The sequence below is a fragment of the Centruroides sculpturatus genome, unplaced genomic scaffold (assembly GCF_000671375.1).
Source record: "Centruroides sculpturatus isolate CEXI.00-Female unplaced genomic scaffold, Cexi_2.0 scaffold121, whole genome shotgun sequence".
NCBI classification, from domain to species: domain Eukaryota; kingdom Metazoa; phylum Arthropoda; class Arachnida; order Scorpiones; family Buthidae; genus Centruroides; species Centruroides sculpturatus.
The window spans coordinates 347185-368510 of record NW_019384708.1 but is presented as its reverse complement, the minus strand read 5'-3'; the positions used below and the strand labels follow the sequence as shown (position 1 = coordinate 368510).

The 21326-nt window shown below is 32.8% G+C and overlaps 2 protein-coding genes across 7 annotated transcripts; one reads left to right on the top strand and one right to left on the bottom strand.

Moving 5' to 3' along the window:
- Positions 1 to 1242: 1242 nt before the first annotated feature.
- On the top strand, positions 1243 to 20726 carry LOC111627741 (protein ALP1-like). 3 transcript variants are annotated; one of them, XM_023371364.1, is made up of 3 exons: positions 1243 to 2155; positions 18999 to 19147; positions 19226 to 20726. In XM_023371364.1, the coding sequence occupies exons 1-3, from the start codon at positions 2114 to 2116 to the stop codon at positions 20124 to 20126; spliced, it is 1092 nt and encodes a 363-aa protein (XP_023227132.1). In that variant the 5' UTR covers positions 1243 to 2113; the 3' UTR covers positions 20127 to 20726. The 3 variants fall into 3 exon arrangements, with proteins under 3 accessions (XP_023227132.1, XP_023227133.1, XP_023227134.1); XM_023371365.1 differs by lacking the exon at positions 1243 to 2155 and adding an exon at positions 18614 to 18745; XM_023371366.1 differs by lacking the exon at positions 1243 to 2155 and adding an exon at positions 18766 to 18937.
- Positions 4790 to 18707, bottom strand: LOC111627742 (BTB/POZ domain-containing protein 3-like). 4 transcript variants are annotated; one of them, XM_023371368.1, is made up of 4 exons: positions 18261 to 18707; positions 17727 to 17968; positions 9509 to 9961; positions 4790 to 6175 (listed from the first exon to the last, which is right to left on the bottom strand). In XM_023371368.1, exons 1-3 carry the CDS (start codon positions 18468 to 18470, stop codon positions 9523 to 9525), a joined length of 891 nt encoding a protein of 296 aa, XP_023227136.1. In that variant the 5' UTR covers positions 18471 to 18707; the 3' UTR covers positions 4790 to 6175; positions 9509 to 9522. The 4 variants fall into 4 exon arrangements, with proteins under 4 accessions (XP_023227136.1, XP_023227138.1, XP_023227135.1 ...); XM_023371370.1 differs by lacking the exon at positions 4790 to 6175 and having other exon boundaries at positions 8410 to 9961; positions 18261 to 18435; positions 18523 to 18707; XM_023371369.1 differs by lacking the exons at positions 4790 to 6175; positions 9509 to 9961 and adding exons at positions 12818 to 13100; positions 13291 to 13440 and having other exon boundaries at positions 18261 to 18622.
- Positions 20727 to 21326: the final 600 nt, after the last annotated feature.

Genomic DNA, 21326 nt, shown 5'->3' with positions numbered 1-21326 from the left:
TTCTTTTTTTATGGAATTACATAAAAGCAATTATTCTCACATTTTTACAAGATTTTTTTATTTAAATGGATTTTATATGAAGCCTTTCGGACATTAAGGTTAGCAACTTTAATCATATGCGGAGCAATCACAATCTGTCCAACATGGATCACTTTTCAAATATTAATAATAGATCAGTATTAATTAGTAGTCGTTGACCATCCTTTCTTCTGGGAGGTGCTCAATTAATTTCACTCAAGTAATTTCACTTTTGGTGAAATTACTTCAATCCCCTTCCGTAACATTCCCTTCTTCAACCAAAAGGCATTCTTCCTATCGGATCACCAGTATGGTGGTCCGATAGGAAGAATGCCTATTGGTTGCCTGTAGGAAGAATGCCTATTTTTGAATGCCACCAGTATGACGGCATTCAAATAGGAAAGTTACATAATATGAGGTTACTGGCGAGCACAAAATTTGGTTTAAGTGGTTTTCAAGGGTGCAGAGCAGTGCCGGCCCGAGGCAAGTTTTAGGATGGAGCGAGATTCTATTATGGCGCCCGGGGGTGGAACCCCGCCCACGCACTCGACCCACGCGCGTCTCAACAGATAAGGCCATTCACATACTGGCCACTGAAGTTATTTGATAGGTATTATTATATTTATTTTAACAAAACTGACTGCTTTGGTATCAAAAGATGCTGCAGCACCAGATGCACNAATAATAGACCAGTATTAATTAGTAGTCGTTGACCATCATTTCTTCTGGGAGGTGCTCAATGACTACTTTTGGTGAAATTACTTCAATCCCCTTCCGTAACATTCCCTTCTTCAACCAAAAGGCATTCTTCCTATCGGATCACCAGTATGGTGGTCCGATAGGAAGAATGCCTATTGGTTGCCTGTAGGAAGAATGCCTATTTTTGAATGCCACCAGTATGACGGCATTCAAATAGGAAAGTTACATAATATGAGGTTACTGGCGAGCACAAAATTTGGTTTAAGTGGTTTTCAAGGGTGCAGAGCAGTGCCGGCCCGAGGCAAGTTTTAGGATGGAGCGAGATTCTATTATGGCGCCCGGGGGTGGAACCCCGCCCACGCACTCGACCCACGCGCGTCTCAACAGATAAGGCCATTCACATACTGGCCACTGAAGTTATTTGATAGGTATTATTATATTTATTTTAACAAAACTGACTGCTTTGGTATCAAAAGATGCTGCAGCACCAGATGCACTTTCCTGGATATGTCCCTGGTAAGAGATTCTCTAGTTTTAAGGTGTTAATACTTATATATACTGTTTATATATATATATATTGAACCATTTACATGGTTCTTTGATGATAGTGTCTCCATTTCATTATTATAGTAGTCTTGGTTAGAAAGTGGCTATAGAATTTAATGATGTGATATATTAGTAATATTTAACATTATAATTTTTTGTCTAGTTACTTGAAATCTCTAAATTGCAAATTACAAAGAAATATAAACATTGGTTAAGATTTAAAGGGGATCTAGTCTTGATGTGTCTTCCTTTTGGACATTATGAACTTACTCATGTATAAAGATCCCACAGATATCTTTGAAGTGTTGATTGTCAATAAGTCAAAACTGATTAGCATCATCCTAACTATTCAATAGACAAAATGAAAATTATAAATACTCTTTACTTGTAAATTATTAAGTACAGTGCTATCTCAGTTTTTGTCGATAATCTGTGTGAAAACAATCAGAGAAATCTGAAACCGACAAAAACCGAGGCAATTATTTCCATATAAATTAATGTAAATCCAAGAAATTCATTCTAGACACTCCAAAATACATACCAAAACACATTTTATAGAGAATATTGTATTTAATACTAAAAACAATAAGAAAATAATATAAAACAAATATAAAAACTAATTTAAGGAATAAATAAACATTTAACAAAGTATTTAACATGGCATTCACAGGGCTGCTGGCTCTGGAAACTTTCTTTTGACCCACGATGGAGCTAAAAGGAAAGGAAAGCAATGGAATTGTTTGGCTAGACGCACAGGGTAATTTTCACACAATGAGAAACACCACCACACTGAGCAGGAAAACATGTGGAATGCCCTGTTTTCACAAAATTAGCAGGAGGTCATGTGGACATGCCAACAAAAACTAAGATAAAGTTTAACGAAAAAACCAAGGTATTACTATAGTTAAATATTTTGGGAAAATAATTTAATTATATTCAAATTATCATAATAATTATTAAAATGTCTAAGAATAGATGAATATATAAATCTAAATGTTCAACTATTAGAATATATAAAGCTGAACAGAAGTAGAAGTTATAAGGCAATCCTTTATAAAACAATAATAAAAACCAAAGTTTTACTATTGTAAATAAAAGGAAATGATGTAATGGGACAATTAGTTCTGATTTTTACTAGTGAAAGCACATATTTAAAATAAAAACTTGCTCATTTCATTACTTTATATGGTAATCTGATAAAAGCAAGAAAAAAAATAATACAGAAACAAGCAATTATTTATTGTGACATCATCACAATGCCAGGCTGCAATTTTTAATCATATTTTTAATTTTTTAAAATTTAATATATATTCTCTCCACCTCAAATTAGTAGTGGCTTGCCCCTGTACAATCATATTTTTCCTTTAACAATAAAGTCATGCCGGTCATCTATCTAACACCTTTCAGGGAAAAGTTTTGAATTGAAATAACATGACTTCTGGTTTGCATTGGAAGTTCATGTATACAGTAGTACCTCAGGATACAAAATTAATCTGTTCCTAAACTGAGATCGTATCATGAAAAAGTCGTAAGGTGAATCATTTTCCCCCATATGATTACATGAAAAACCAAATAATGCGTTCCAAGACGAAAAATACACTCAAATTAAAGCTAAGTAGTACATTGAAAAAAAAATTAACTTTAGTAAAGAAAACACTGAAAAATGCATTTTGTAGTTGTAAATGTATAAATAACCATAATAGAATAATAATTGATAAAAAATTGTAGTTTTATTTGCACTTTATTTTTGACGATAGACAATGGAGGAGAGGGAGAAGGGAAATGATACTAAAGCTTAACTTACATAACATAATGTAACAATAACTTAAAAATAATTTAAAACTAATTTTTTTTAACCTTTTCTGTTTTATATATATACTAGCTTATCCGTCGCGCATTGCTGCGATCTCAGAAGAAAGGAAATTCAAGCAAACTCGTTATGATAAAATTCAATTTACATTTTATTATTTTTATTGAAACATTATTATTATTCATTTTCATCGGGAAAACATTTAAAAGTGTCGTTTCAATTCTATTTATTTATTGGAGTGCTCGTGGATACACGTTATTTTTTGTTTCTCCGTCTGGTGCGTACACGAATAAATCGGAAGGTTTTTCGACGCGTGAGCCGGCCACATACAGTTGTCCATGCGAGAAGCACGGATTCTCCAAATTTAGCCCAAGTGCGATATTCCCCATTTATATATATATATTTTTAAATCCTTTATAATTTTAATTATTTAATTGCTCCTTCCTCTCTTCCTTGGCATGTTGTGAAATTTCTGATAGTTGGATAATAAACCGTTTTATTGTAATTTGTCTTTTTAAATTATTTTGAGTCGATATTAAAATTTGGAAAAGGGGGATTCCTAGATCGGTAAAATAGGCGAATTTCCTCCTACGACTTCGGTTGTTGTTCGGGATACAGTTAAGGTTTTAACAAAGTTCGAGCGAATACATAATTAGCAAAAAAAGTTAAAATAAAGTGATTAAACAAAAATTATTACAAATATCGTAAATAACAGTTCACAAATGCATATATAGAGATATTATTTGAAATAGGGGGAAATGGTCTTCACAATTTGAAATCGATCGAACACACTGACTCGATACACTCGTATAAACGCGCGCCATCTATCGTGGGTTAAATGTACTATGCCAGAAACCTTCGCGGGAGTGTATTAAAAAACTTTCCTAAGTTTTATGCCAATCGTACTATGCCACAAACCTGCGCGAGAGTATATTAAACAACTTTCCAAAGTTTCATGGCAATCGGATAAACGGTGTGGTAATGCATGAAGGACATAAGACAGACACACAGACATACATTCATTTTTATATATATAGATGTACTGTACATTTTTTAAATTTTTTATTCACTGGTTTTTGCTTTCTTTCCTTCACTTCCACCAGCACTTTTACTGGATAGAGGTCACTTGGTAAAATATCTATTCAAAGAGGCTTTGCCTACTTTTTAAAATGTTTCTAAAATGACTTAGGTAAATGTCATTAAACTGAGCAACAATATGGCCAGTGTGAACCTTTTTGGGATGTTTCTTTTCAATAAAATCAGTCACTTTCTGATAATACCTCAAGATTTCCTTTATTGAGTGAGATCCTTCCACAATGAAGCAAACATGCAGACTGAGACCAATAAACAGAAAGAACACATGATCATGACGCTGGGAACTAATGTAACATCATATGTTTTTGTTTATACAGTGGAGCAAAAATATGTCTGAATTTCATGTCATATCCTGAAAATTTCGTATGCTGAAGCATTCGTATCCTGAGGTACTACTGTAGTTAATTGGGGCCTCTTGCCTCTAAGGTTTCCATATCTGGTCATATCTTTCATCTACCTAACTCCATTCTTGAGGTTAAGGAAAGACAAACACAGATGGACGACAGTGAAAATTCATAGGTCTACAATTTTTTCAAATTGCATAATAGATTGATTTAGAAATACATATGTATGTAGAAATGTTTTCAATAAATCTGAAACTAAAGTTTAATTGCCAAAAATAATTTTAATCTCTAAATATACAGTATATTAATCTGATAATAACTAACATACACAGTATTTAAGATCATTTCTTTCAGATTTTCTTTCGGTCTTGTATTTGTTTTACAAACAAAGAAAATTAAAATCTCACAAACCAAATGGAAATTTTCCATATTTTATCACAAGTTTGCATGATTGCACATCAGTAGCCCAAAAAATGAGTAGGGAAAAAACAGTACTTCATATTAATAGATTATGTGGTCAACCTACCTAGTAAGCTGCTTTTTTTCAGATTGTTGATATCTCATTTTGTTCCTCATTATTGTTTTTTGAGTGAAAGGTGTTTCAGTGTTCATGGTGATTTTTGCAATGTGCAATTTACAGGAGCAATGATGCAACATGAAGTTTTGCATGAAACTGGAAATATTTCAACTTTTGAAACAAGTTTACGGAGGTGATGCTCTAAGTTGTACGCAGTGTTGTGAATGGTTTACAGAGTCAAAAGCGGTCATCGATCAGTTGAAGATGACCCTCGACCAAGAAGGCCTTTGACTTCAACTGATGACACTCACATTCCGAAAATCAAAGATCTGATGCATGCAAATAATTGTCTGACTGTCAGAGAACTTGCAGAAGAGGTTGGGAACTCAGCAGTGTCATGCCATGACATTTTAATGGAAAAATTGAACATGCATGGAGTTGCAGCAAAATTTGTTCCTTGTTTGATGACTGAACTGCAGAAGGAAAATCAAATAGACATTTGCCTAGAACTCCTTCAACAAGCCAACAATGACAAAACATTTATGCAAAGGATCATAATGGGTGATGAGAGTTGGGTTTACAGCTAATGACACTGAGACAAAAGTTCAATCATCAACAGTGAGTTGTCATGGGATCATCACACCTGAAAAAAAGCATGACAGTCTTGATCCAACATCATGATGAACACTGTTTTTTTTTTATTTCAATGGAGTTGTGCATTTTGAATTTTTGCCTCAACGTCAAACAGTTAACCGTCAGTATTGTGCGAGGTGTTTTGAAACAGTTGTGTGAAAAAATTCACAGAGACCAGAGTTGTAAAGAGACAACTGATGGTTCCTTCATCAAGATAACATGCATGCTACTCAGCCTTGTCAATTCACCAGTTTTGTGCCAAAAATCAAATGACTGTTGTCTTCAGCCTCCCTACTCACCAGATCTGACTCCTTGCAAGTTTTTTGTTTCCAAAATTAAAATTAGTGGCGAAAGGATGCCGCTTTGACACAATTGATGACATTAAAACAAATTCATCACAAGCATTGAAAGACATTCCAAAAGAAGCTTACCATAATTGCTTTGCAAAATGGAAACACTGCTGGGATAAGAGTGTGAATAGGAGAGGGGAGTACAAGGGCCAATAATCTGTAACTTTGAAGAATAAAAATTAAAAAAATAAAGTTCAGTTATTTTTTGAACAGACTTCATATATACTTAACAGATAATATAATCATATATTCTTTTTTATAATGTTTACATAACATTCATTTTGAAAAACACTAATTACCATTTTAAACGACTATAATTATGCTATTTATTATCTGAGAAGAAAGCAATATACACCAATTGACTGATCTTCATCTTTCATCTGCATTCAAATGTCTTGTTGTCTACTACCTATATGAAGTACTAAATGAAAATGATGACTCTTCAATAGAGAAAATGTTTTGTGTTATGAGGTTTGTAAGTTCAGAATAACTCATCATTGTTCAACATGAGTAATCTGCAGTAGCTGTAGAATTGTGACTGCTATGGGAGGAGTGACAATGGATATGCTGTAGCAAGTACATGGTATAGGAAGAAATTGAGTATCAGTTGAGTGTGTGCTGTGTAATACAAGGTGCACAAATTGAGGAACAGTAATTGATATATGTGAACAATTGTAATTTACATTAAAACATTGGAAAACTGTCCAACATTCTCAGATAATAACTAACATAATTACAATAATTTCAAACAGTAGCATTATTGTTGGAAAACCCTGCATTTATATTGGTAGCATTGTAATAATAAAATAAGTGCATATAAAATGGTTCTTTTCTGTTAACAGGATGCCAGTTGTAACTAATTCAATGTGCAATACCATCATCCACATCACTCCAATAAGACTATCATGTTTAACTATTTAGCCAACATGACTGTGCCAGCTTCAAGTAGCCCACTTGACTGTTCGTGGGGTGCTTGATATTATATAGTTTTAGGGGAGAGGGGGCAAGCTCCCCACATAGCACTGAGGTACAAGCAACAGTGAGCACTGAAGTACACGACTACATGCAAAGCATGTAGAATAAACAGTATACTGATACATGTTAAAAATTGATCTTTGGAGGCAAATATTTTGCAAAGGGTCAACAATTCTGGAGGTGGTTCGAAAACCCTCATTCAGAGCACGAATCTTACTATATTGGCTGGCATTCTGTTAACAGAGAAGTATCTATAAAATTTACTATTTATACATGTTATATATTATGTCTCGTACAGACCTGTTATATAAAATAGAATACAGTGGATGATCTCGGTTAATGAACATAATCAGTTCCAAGACTGTGTTCACTATCTGAATTGTTTGTTAACGGATTATCAATTTACCATAGATTTTTATGGGAATTTGATTAATCTGATCTGGAGACCCCCCAAAATAAAAAATTATATACTTTCTTATTATGTTTATTTACATGTAATAATAAAAATACACACCTTTACAAATCCAGCAAATAACTTTACTAATAAAAATGTTTTCAAATGATTTTACTGATCTTCCTCAGTTAAGATTATTTCATCGTAACCGAGAAAGATCAGTAAAACCATTCAAAAATGTTTTTATTAGTAAAGTTATTTGCTGGATTTGTAAAGGTGTGTTTTTCTTATTGACTATTTTTATTCAGTTGAAAGAAAATACAGTAGAGCATTGATTATCCAAATGTCGATCAACCAAAATATCAATTAACCAAAAGTTTTCCAGTTGGCAAATTTAAATTTCCACTAGTGCTGTGGCACTGCAATCTTTGGTTACGTCTTGGGCTACTCCAATATTATTTTTGTTGGTGTGCATGTTTTAGCTGGCAGCACTGGCGCGACCATGATAAGGTACTTAAGGATGTAACAGGATTTGAATGAATTTCATCATGGGATAGGTTAATATATTTTTTATACATAATCGGTTATCCGAGAAATAGATTTTCCAAACAACCCCAGTCTCCAATTGATTCGGATAATCGATGCTCTACTGTATATTAATAAAAATACATATCAAACACAAACACTGAACCAATTTACGGTGTGGAACGATCGACTAATCATAAAAAAACAAACGTTTTCGAACCCCTTCTGGGCTCTTCATCAGGTGAATAGTGAGTTTTGTAAAAATACATATATACAAAGTCTTGCAATTTTATCAGTAATGTTTTTTCTGTTTGTGGGGTGTTAAAGAATCTGTCCAATGTCGATTGCTTTTCTCTTTTCAGGATTTTTCGGAAGTAATTAATAGCATTGTCACTGTGGAGATCCCTAAGCCTATTAACCTCAACCAGGTTTGGATGCTATTCTAAGACTGTTGATGTCAGAACAACAGTCTTAGAACAACAGTCTTAGAACAACAGTCTTCCCACTTCTTCAAAAGATATTTAGACGCTGGCATTAATCTTTTTTTTAAAAAAAAAATCATATCTTGATGAGTTTCTTAGTGTTTTTCATTCAAGAGTTCTTGGCATTCTTCTGTCATCATATCAGTTTCAGGTTCCATTATGAGCTCCTTCAATGAAGGAATTTCAGGTTCCATTGAGGTTCCTTCAATGTTCTTTATTTCTCAGATGTGATGTTTGTTACTCCTTTAGCTGCTTGAGTCTTCTTGATTATATTTTATCTTTCTTAGAAAAGATTGAACTACGGTCTACTGTAGACCTGTTCAAGCCATACTGCCCAGCAACATCAGACATCTTCTGCCACTCTCTACTCTAACCCAGGGGTCACAAAAGTGGTGTATATCGACCCCCAGGGGGTCAATGAAAAGACTAAAACTTACAAATTTTGAACCAAATATTGCTAATCTTGCTAAGGATTATCAAGCTTATCCGTCTCACTGATTATCAGTTACAAAAATTACTATTAACATATGTACAATAAATGTAAAAAAAGTAAAATCAAAAGATATATATTAAAATAGTAAGAACTTTTTTTTGCTGTAACACAAACTTTTTGGTGGGGGTCAATGTGAGGTTTCGAAAAGTTGTATGGGGTCGATAATCAAAAAAGTTTTGCAACCCCTGCTCTAACCTTTCGAAAATAAAAACTGATGCAAAACTTAACAAGTGTGTGCAAGACAGTATCGTGAATACTATAAAATAATTATTTCTGTCAGAAAAATAAAAGGCTGGAATTACAAGGGAGAGTTTCAAAGTTTGGAGGAATACTATCTGATCAGTATATACTGGGTTGAGTGCCGATGTCGATGTCTCCCATGCTCTGAAAAGTTCTGAATTGTTGCCTGAAGACAAAGGAAGACCGATTGGTATTCATTATTTTACATTGCTTCTTCTTGTGTTTATTCTGTGAGATGTGCATTGTCCAAACATAAAAATGTTTGGTGAAAGTGTTTGTTGTCCAATTTGTTTGTAGTCTGAACTGTTCATTAACCGATCATCCACTGTATTTTATACAAATTTGTATTTTAATTCTTAATATATAAAAAGGATTTTTATATAATACTTTTTAAAATTTTTTTATGAATCAGATGAATTAATTTCAAAGAATGGCTTCAAAACTGTTGCCACTTGAAATGTAGACAGTCCCCTTCTCTTTGCTTCATTTATAGCCCATTTCATGAGATGAAAATTAAATTCTTTTTTTGTTCCATTTTCAATTGCCATACTAAACAGAAGTAATACAGTATCTGTTTTGGCAGATAAAAAAGACTCTGATGTTAACACTCTTTCTGGTTGCATAGCATAAAGTTGCAAACAATTATCTGTTAAAATATATAAATCCAAACAGTAGGCTGTGTCTAAAATTTGACAAAGATTCTCACTATTTATGACTTGCAGACACTTTTGAATGCAAATGTTAACAAGAGATGATACAAGGAAAACTCTAGCTGCATAAAGGGTTTCCAAACATTCTGATAAATTATCAGATTCTGGTGTATTGTTCATGTAGATAAACCTGGAAAATAAATATTAATGCTTGAAAAAAATGTAATCTAAACTCTCAAACTATGTAAAAAAATTTATCTTACTCCTTGTAATATAATAATAATTTATGCAGAGTTTAATGAACATTTACAGAATTTTCTATAAATTTTGTTTGTATTTAAGACTCATTATTAGGAATTTAAAGTAAATTCTGTCAAGGAATATTTCAGAAATATTGTAAATGTTTTGTTAAACTCTGAATGAATACTTTAATGCCATTACCTAATCACCTCTGAAAAAAATGCTTTAATGGCCACAGTCTAACATGCTAAAGTCATATCATTAGTAACTATTAAAAATTAATTAAAGTGGAAACAATTTTTGAAAAAAACAATTACTCAAAGAAGAAAATTATCATATTAGTGTTTATTATTGTAATTATACTAGTAAATTACATGTCAAGATGGATGGATTATATTATGTTTAGTAAAGTGAAAGTACAGTAAATAAAATAACTACTAAGAACAATATTTTACTAAAGAAAAAGTTAGTATACATCATAATACTTCTTTAGAAACAGTATCAGATCCGCAAGTGACAGGTGAGGTTGAAAACAGTTAAAAAAAAAAAAAAGAATGGTTACATCAAATGCACTCAATAGCTATACAGCAGTTAAATATTCATTATTATTATTATTATTGTATTATCATATCTATCCTTACTATGGATAATGATAACTTTGATAATCATTTTTAATGTCATATGGTCGACAAATTTTTCAGATTACATGATTTAGCAAGACAGAAACATTGTTCCACCAACTGTTCAACTGTTACACAGCTGTTGGTGCAATGAGTGTGCCTAATGTTCTGTTTCAATCAATTTGGCCTAAGCTGGCTATTTCTTTATTAGGTGGTAATGTGCATGAAACAACTAAGATTTGATCTTAGTTATTTTATTATTTTATTTTACAAAAATAAAATAAGAATGCATTCTCCTCATTCCTTAAACCTTTCCACTGGTTATTATTTGTACGTAATTTTACAAGACAGTATACAAAACTTGAAGCATGTAAGTGAAAATAAGAGTGAACTAAACAAAGTAATACTCAAACTAATAACCAACTGAATGCATATTGAAGGTAAATCAAACAAGTTGAGATTGAGTAACAAACTCACATCAAAAAAGAACATATTTGTTTGCATTTTCTTTACTTTTTCTTGAAGAAACTTGCTATGAGATTTCCTTTCTTGTCAATGTTCTTATGTAGCTGAACTGTTCATTTATTTGTGACTTTTTACTCCTCCTTAAATGCTTGAATGCCTTATAGCATTGCTTGAACAACTTTTGGAACTGCTTTTTTGAAAGATAGTCATCAAAACTGAAGATAAGTTTTGTGATACCCAATAGTAAAATCTCCTTTCTGATATTTGTTGGATACTAATACTTGATATTTTGATTTTATATAAATTATTTTTGAAAATGGAAGCAAAAAGATAAGAAATTTAGAGGCAAAAATAGAACATATCCCCCATACAAACTTAAGACTTCTAAAATTCCTTCAGCAGAGATTTGTAAAAGATTTAAGAAATGTTCTTTAAATAAAAATCTTTTGCAGCAAAGTCTATTAATTCTGTTTTATTATTTAAATGTCTACTAGGACAGATTGTATTACTAGGACTTATTATACTGGTGTCCAAGTCCTGCAAAATGAGGAAACATATCCCAGAGAAAAAAGGAAAAATCTTTATTGTTGGCCTGATTTACCTGTACACAATTTACACAATTTGTGTTTCAGTCCCTCATCAGCAGGTTTACCACCACCATGTGATAAAAACAAGATTTAAAAAAGGGTTACAATAATGCTATAATAATTTACCATACAATAATACTGTTAAAATGACTTACATTATTTTGGTCTCTAATAACATTGAAATATAAAAAAATAACAGCATAAAAATCTGTATTATGTCTCTGATCCTGTATATATAACAAAATAATTTTAAATGCTTCATATTTAAGAAAGGGGGTTGTGAAAACATTTTCTTAAAACCAACATACCCATCACTTCCCTTTGCCTGGACCATTATCGTATTTCTAAGTATGTTTCTTCTATAAACATGTCGACCTGCCACTCCTGTCAATAATACTGTCCCAGGATTGGTGGATTTCTCTTCCCAAGTTGTTTTTAATTCTATTGCTTTGTCTTTTAATGTACGGTACATATGTTCATGTAGTTGCCTTTTATAATTATTGCTTTGGAACAGGAAATAACAGAAGAAAAAGATGTAGTATACTCATTTGATTGTAGACAAAGAAAAACATATATAGAAGAAACAAAAAGAAAATTGAAAATACGTACAAAAGAACACATTTGTGCTATTAAAGGTAATTATGCAAATTCAGCAGTAGCTGAACACTGCAATACAAATGGATGCAAAATAGATTTAAATACAGTCAAAATAAAGAGAAAAGAAAGCAATAATTATAAAAGGCAATTATATGAAAATATGTACATTAAAAGACAAAGCAATAGAATTAATAACAACTTGGGAAGAGAAATCCACCAATCGTTGGACAGTATTATAAACAGGGGTGGCGGGTTGATACATTTATAGAGGAAACTACTTAGAAACAAATAGTTTATATGACAATAGTGGAAACTCTCATGAATTAGCATGTACTGAAGTGGCGACAACACAAACTAGTGACATCTAGCAGCTCGAGTAGAACACTAAAACCTCAGACTATGTAAAGTTTAACAAAAGTTGCAAAAATGCAACAAAGTAAATATTTTATCATCTTTTTGTCTTTATTTTATTATCTTAAAACATAAATTATAATTTTATTTAGTAAGCAATTCATTTTTTTCACAACTGCACTTTGATCATTCTTTTTGCAGCTTCCATAACTTTGTTTTCAGGTTTCTTGTCAATAATTTGTATTTTGACAATTGCTTTTGTGAATTTATAAATTTTTTTGCTAGATTTCTAATGTTTTTTGTTGAAGATGGTTTGTTGCTATTTTCCTGGGCAGCTGTTGCTACTGTTTCTACATCAAGTGACATTTCTATATTTGAAGGTTCTAGTTTTCTTTTTTTTGGGATGCTTCTCATCATGGTCTGTTTGGCATTATAAATGAATAGTGAGGATACTGCACCAGGCCCGATCCTGTAACATATATAAAACAAGTTTTAGTCAAGTGCATTGATAGGAAACTAAATAAAATCTGTGTGTGGACAATTAGCGATAAGTTCAAAATTAGATCGTAAACTTCTAATTTGGTGAGAGGAACAAAAAAATAGGTAAAGAATACCATTAAATTATATTAAGTGAACAAATAATAAACAATTTTACATACCCTTGGCTTAAGAGATTTTTCTTTCTAAAGTCTTTTTCTGTAAAATAGTCAAAACACACGACATAATTTCTATTTAAATATTCTGGCCCTTTTGTTTTCAAAATCTCGTCTAAATTGGTCTTTCCACTCTTAATAATCCACTGAATGCATCTAAAAATTAATATAAACACATATGTTGAATGATAACAATATTTTAAAGGAGGAATGTTGATATAAACGAAAACAATCAAATTGCTTATTAACTTACTTACACTTGTTTGTTTTTAGGGAATATGTAAAACGACTTGCGATCACTTTGTATCTTGTAATTAAAACAGCCAAACATAGCACAAATAACACCTCTTCCGGCCATTCTAATTATTGTGAGATATAATAAGTTCAAAACTTTATATGTTAATACCCAAAAACGTCTCCTTATACACACAGTATAAATAGAGTGAAGTGTAGTTATCTTCTCGAACCACTAGATGGTGGGCAGAAGCTTGTCACCAGTTTCTAGCAGAAGTTTCGGCTATTGTTGTATAAACTATTTGTTAGAAATACGATAATGGTCCAGGGAAAAGGAAGTGATGAATATGTTGGTTTTAAGAAAATGTTTTCGCAACCTTCCTTTTTAAATATGAATCCTTTAAAATTGTTGATTTATGTAAAAAAGATCAGAGACATAATACAGATTTTTATGCTGTTATTTTTTTACATTTCAATGTTATTAGAGACCAAAATAATGTAAGTCATTTTAACAGTATTATTGTATGGTGAATTATTATAGCATTATTGTAACCCTTTTTTAAATCTTGTTTTTATCACATGGTGGTGGTAATCCTGCTGATGAGGGACTGAAACACAAAGTGTGTAAATTGTATACAGGTAAATAAAGATTTTTCCTTTTTTCTCTGGGATATGTTTCCTCATTTTGCAGGACTTGGACACCAGTATAATAAGTCCTAGTAATACAATCTGTCCTAGTAGACATTTAAATAATAAAATTGTTTAATAAGGACACAAAGGCTTAAGAATAAATATCTATTAATTCTAGTTGAATTTTTAGAAGTTTATATGTTTTGAAAAAGTTCAAATGTTGATAGATAAAATTTGTCTGAAAACAAAATGCAGGCAGGAAATATATGCTTTGGGGCTTATCTGGCCAATGGGCCATACGTTGAAGACCCCTGTTCTGAACAATGCATGCCCCACAAAAGCACCAAACTGTTTTACTTACAGCAGCCACCAAATGGATGGAGCTGAAACAGGGCAATTAAGCTAATAATTAATTACACAGTTTGATCTAGAAGTAACTACCATATAAGGGCTGTAAGCAAAAGACATATGCAATTAATCTATATTGTTTATAAGAAATGAACCTCTTCGTAAACACCAGAGGAAATACAATTCACCACATCCAAAAAACCTTTGTAACTCCAGTGATACATGTTTACACACCAGCAAACGTTTTCGACCCCATCCGGATCTTCATCAGGCTACGGTTATGTGGAATTCAAACGCGTGCGGAATGGAACAATAAAACTATACGAATGCAATTCAAAATTTAGAAAATACCAAATTTCAGAATAAAATGGAACACTACCCACGTGCTGAAACGATGGTTAAGCATGCGCAAAATCATGTTTGCGAAACGGTGAAAACAGACAAAATATACGCACTACCAACCCAGTTACGGGGGTGAGGTTCCCTCATAACAAAACTTCCACGCGCTAGATATCCTGACTGCATCCCTGGAGTTGATGCACGTGCTACGTAATCCTGCTTTGTATATTTCCAGAGTCTCCATGGCTCTCAGTTGTTCAGCTCTCACATCGTACTGATCAACTGAGAGCCATGGAGACTCTGGAAATATAAAAAGCAGGATTACGTAGCACGTGCATCAACTCCAGGGATGCAGTCAGGATATCTAGCGCATGGAAGTTTTGTTATGAGGGAACCTCGCCCCCGTAACTGGGCTGGTAGTGCATATATTTCTTCTGTTTTCACCGTTTTGCAAATGTAATTTTGCACGTGCTTAACCATCGTTTCAGCACTTGGGTAGTGTTCTGTGGGGGTCGGGGGCCGTAAAAGGTTTATTAAATGCTTTTTAGGTAGAGTCCTGCCACCAGGTGTGTTTTATCGGACACACCACCGTTTGGGATAAAATGGATGATTAAGGCGCGAGGGTAAGAGTCACTCTGAAGTCCAGGAATGAGCCTCTCAGGAGGAAGAATGCAGAGTCAGATATAACCAATTTAAGGACATTTATTAACATAAAGAAAAGTTTGGAACAGAGTTATAAAAACCGATTTTGGAAATTTGCCTATTCTTATCTATTCAACGAAGGGGGTACCTAACAGGGGGGTATTTCGAACTTACGCGACTCACAACATACCAGATAAACAAGATGTCTTCTCTTGTGACGTTGACTTGACGGCCAAGACTGCAGAGGTTCCTGGTGTTCACTGCACTTCGTCTCGTGCTTGCTCGTTTTTGGAGTTGTCTTCTCTTGAACCACTGGTTGGAGCTGTGTCCATAACTGCTGATTATTTCGCTGTCTCCTTCTAACTGTCTTTCTAATGGGACTGTGTCCTCACTCTGACTGCCTTTTTCTGACTGGAGCTGTCTCTCCTTTTTGACTGCCTCTAACTCACTGTGTCCCCATCTCAAACTGAACTCCTAACAGCACTCTCTTTTCTCTTGTTGGGTCTTTCCTTTTAAACCCTTTCAGCATGAGAAAGTCATCATCGGGTGATGACTCATTGGCAGTGTCATCATTGTAGCTGAGACAGTGTTTTCTCATTTGGTGATGACTTGCAGCCTTCTTAGAGTCATCTTCTGAGTTGACGTGACTTATCTTTGTTCTTAGTCATTGTTTGTTCATTGCTTGCTTTGACTAAGTTCTTCATGTAAACATTGCCGAGAACAAAGGGGGATGCAATGTTCTTCATTTCTATATAATTTTTGATTATTTGGTTCCTTTTTCCTCTTTCCTTTGGCATGTTGTGAGATTTTGAATGATAAACCGTTTTATTCTAATTACTTGATATTAAAAAGGGGGGTCCATAGATTGGTACAATAGGCGAATTTCCTCTTACAACTTCGGTTGTTATCCAAGATACAGTTAAGGTTCATGTGAATACATAATAAAAAAAAAGATATAAAGTAAATAAACAAAAATTATTACAAATAAGTTTACAATATATATATATTTGGAGGGCGGTGGTGGTCCTCACAGTTCCATTTTATTCTTAAATTTGTTTTTTTCTAAATTTTGAATTGCATTCGTGTAGTTTTATTGTTCCATTCTGCATGCATTTGAATTCCACATAACCGTAGCCTGATGAAGACCCGGATGGGGTCGAAAACGTTCGCTGGTGTGTAAACACGTATCACTGGAGTTACAAAGGTTTTTTGGATGTGAAATCTATATTGTTTAGACAAAAGTGTTATGAACAATTAAGTACACTTTATTAATTAATAAAATAATTACTAAAAAAAGAGACAGGATATAACTGATCTTTGCCATTATCAACAAGTAATAAGGGTCCAAATAACTAGCAACATCATTGCTATTTAACCAAACTTCCTATCAACTATTTACACTAAATGACATTGCTACTTTTTTTAACTTAACTTTTACAGTAAACTTCAATTTTAACAATAATAAAACAAAATCAATTTCAATATATAAAAATAATAAAATAGCAAAGTAGGAAAAAACTGTTTTGCAGAAATTACTACAGAAATTAATAAAAAATACCACTAAACTTATAATTTTTGTGAATGCTGAATAAAAATCATTATAAAACAATAATTATTATATATTGAATAAAAATAAAATATCAATGCTTAAAAATTAATGAATAAACAAAAATACATGGAGCATTTTGGCTATGTATCATTTATAAAAACATTCTACACATTAGTTTAATTGTTAGTGTAATTATAAGTTTTGTTTTTATGCAAATATCAAGCTTCTTAAGGCATTCCACTGTCAATAATGCATCTGTGGTCCTGTTCAAGGTACTGACTTTTGCAGTGATTGGACAATTCTATCTGAATGTGCAAAATTTTTTCAGTGTAATATACTATATTGAGTACCTACTGAAATTTTGCTTGAAATAAACTATTTTATTATTAGAAGTCTAACAGACAAATTTTATTGAATTTGTAATAAAATTTAGAATGATTTTTTGTCCAATTCTGACTTTTGTAATGTTAACTCATTAAATCTTCTACCATAAACTGGAATTTTTATAAACTATATATAAAAAATACACCTTTTCATACATTTCCATCACTTCTTTATAGTTCTAACGAAAGTTAGCTCATATTAGGAAACAACATTAATGAAAAAATTGCAATCTCTTTCATGTATTTTTTTGTTTATTCTTTAATTTTTAACTAAAAATATAAATTACATTTCAAACAAACAGAAATTACTTCTATACCTTAGCAAATTCATAAACCCATTTTCTGTAACATCTAAAACATCAAACGAATCCTTCCTTGCAAAATTTAATTCATCGTAAAAAGTTGCTTTGAATACAGGACTTGCCAGAGACAAAACAAAACTATGACCAAAAAGTTTCTTTTCATTAATGTTTAAAACTACATCACTATATAACTGATTATTGAATAAGGTAGCTATTCTTTCTCTTATTGATGACAATTCATTTTCTTCATTCTTGGACTATTGAATATTGAATATATGAAATATTGAATTAGAAAGTAAGAAATAAATATATAAATAAAATAGATTACATCTAATATGAGGATTATGTGAAATATTAATAGTAATGACAAAAGAAAGCTTATAATTAAAAGCACTTTCATTAGAAAGTGCTGTTAAAATTTTAATTAGAATTAAAAGTAATGTAATGTAATACATTAACAAAGTTAATGTATTATATTAATTGAATACATTAACTTGAGAAAACGAGCACACCTCTTTAAATATACATAAACACACATATAAAACTTACCAATGAATTTATAACGTTTCTATACAATGCTTCTTTATCACTTATATAACGTCTTCTATGATGCAACATACCAGTAGAAGATTTTATATACCATCCAAGTAATTTATATCCAACATCTTTGTTTTCACCTACAGAATCTCTATGATAACTTTGATATTTCGATCTATAATATCGCCTTGTACAATGATTAAAAGGTTCTCTGTTAGTCATATTTTTTTCTTATTCTACAGGCTCTTCCTTCTCCTCCAAATACTGTACTTACTTCCTCTTCCTCTCGTAAGCTTTACACAACAACGATGTTTTATCTAGAAAGCGTACATTTTAACGTCACAGTTGCGCTTAGCCGTTCATTCGTCAGTTTATACACTTTTCTACACTAGAGGTTGTGGCCGACGTTTTCATCTCCAGAACGTAAAGTCGAACGTCGAGTGTCGCCATCTTGTAAGTCTAGAAATTTAACAATGGCGTTTGGAATGTCGAGCATGGTGAGTAGAAGTTCGGCTTAAACTTCTTCATTTTTCTGTGTTTAGGGTTGAAATTATGACATATTCTATTAAAATAAGAATTATTTAAGCATCCATGAATAATATTGTAAAAAATAAATGATTTTAATTCAGAAATTATTTAATTATTCAATATTTTTTGAAGTGATGTGAAGTGACCACAGAATTTCTAAGGTAGTGTTCACTTTTTATTTATTTTCGCGCAATGAGCGTTTAATTAAAATTTTATTTGTAGACTACTGATGAGATATTAGCCTTGTTGGATGAGTATGAAAGTGATGAAGAAGCTATTTTATTATACCATATGACAAAAGCTATACCTGTGACAAAAGCAAGAATGAATTTAAATGAAATGACAGATTCTGATTGCTTGTTGTATTTTCGGTAAGTGATTAAATTAAAGTAAGAAATGAAAAAAAAAAAAAATGAAATAATACTTATAAAATTTTATAATTTTAACAGATTTTCAAGAGATGATTTGTTTCACCTCCATTCTGCTTTACGCCTTCCATCTGTAATTATTTGTAAAAATGGATCACGCTCACTTGGAATTGATGCATTGTGTATTTTTTTACGAAGATTAGTTTATCCTAATAGACTTGATGATATTTCTGTTTTGTTGGGGAGAACAAAAAGTGAACTTTCACGATTTGTACATGAAATACTAAATATCATTTATAATAGCCATTCCAAATTGTTATCGAATATCGACGAAATAAAACTAACAAGAGAAAAATTAAAATTATTTAGCCAAGTAATAACAGCAAAAGATGCTCCTTTGACAAATTGTTGGGGATTCATACATGGAACGGAACATCCTATTTGTCGACCAAAAAAACATCAAAGGGTGGTATTCAGTGACCGTAAACGTACACATTGTTTGAAATTTCAATCAGTGGTTACACCTGACGGTATGATTGCTAATTTATTTGGACCATTAGAAGGAAGACGTCATGACAGTGGAATGTTAAGAGAATCTAATTTGTTAGAGCATTTGGCCGAGCTGCCTTGTTCCGAGAGCGGGACCCAATTTGTTTTATATGGAGTTTCTGGTTATCCTTTGCGTCAACACCTCATTACACCATTCCGAGGCGCTAGTTTAACACCCGAGCAACAAGAATTTAATTCAAGGATGAGTTCAGTAAGAGAGTGTGTGGAATGGGTATTTGGCAAAATAGTTCAAACATTTCCTTTTCTAGATTTAAAAAAAAATTGTAAATTGTTTCTTCAGCCTGTTGGTAAACTTTATATAGTTGGTGCACTACTTACAAACTGTCACACTTGCTTATATGGTAGTGCAACATCAGATTATTTTAATTGTTTACCCCCCAAATTGGACAAATACTTAGAATGTAATCAATAAATAATGATTTTTGTTTTTTCAATTTTATTTTCAATTTTCAAGTTAGGGATGCCATCGCCGCATCCTCCATTTTATTACGCTTTTTGTACATAGAACTAGATTCTCCAACATCAGTAGTGACATCCTGCATTGTTGATTCAAATTTATTGAAAATTATTCAAAATTACCAACAGCGCCAAAAGCAAAAGCAGACAATAAAATTATTCAAATTTATTAAAAGCGCTGCCCACATTGAAATTCAAAAGATGCTTGTTGGGATTCCGGAAGTGCAGTCATGACGGTGCACATAGGGTAGGTTCTATATCTGGGCCCGTCTACTACCCAAAAGTTAATACCTTATCATAATACTGGTAGGAGTAAATTTGTGCTTTTAAGGCATCTATCATCCACAGCGTAATACGTTTGTAAATTTTTAGATATATTTTTCCAAGTAGCTTTCGGAGTTTCATCTGCATACGGATTTACAGCCACTACCTCCCTCAACAAAATATGTGAGAACAGGAAAAACGCATTGGAATTGTTCTACTGTATCTTACGGTAGGAGATACGACGCTAACTAAAGTCAAAAATAAATATTTAGTGTTATTAAACATCCTATAAATACTGTATTTTAAAATAGTTTAATTCGTTTATTTACCTTCGCTGGTAACATTCGTCGTTCTTGTACGTTTCCGTCATTTTTGAATGAGTCATTGCACGACGTGAACGTGTGGCGCAACGTGTTTCGCTTGGAGTCCAAACGTCAAACGTGTACTTCTACTTGCTTTACAAGTTTAAAGTTTGAACTTCTGCTGCAGCCTCTCTAATAGTATCAAGGCTCCCCAGTAGCCAAACAGTTCCTTTCCCTGAACACCGGGAGTTCGGTCGTGGGTTTGCGCCTCGCTCGGACGGGCTGGGCACGTGGAGTTTTCCGGGTTTTCTCCACGTCTGTAACGCCTAAATAGGGGCCAGTTATCCTTGAAAAGATCTCCAGGAAGGCATCCCCCTAGGTAGATTGCCCAAGTGCAGGGCCGCCGTAAGCGGACGTGCAAGGCGTGCACCGCACGCGGGCGGCACGTCCAGGGGGGGCGGCAAAGAGCCTTTCTGGCAAGCTCAGCGTAGGTAGTCGTAGTTAAACAGGGGGCGGCATAATCGGTATTGCACACGGGCGTTCAAACAGCTAGCGGCGCCCCTGCCCAAGTGTTGCGTTACTGTAACTTA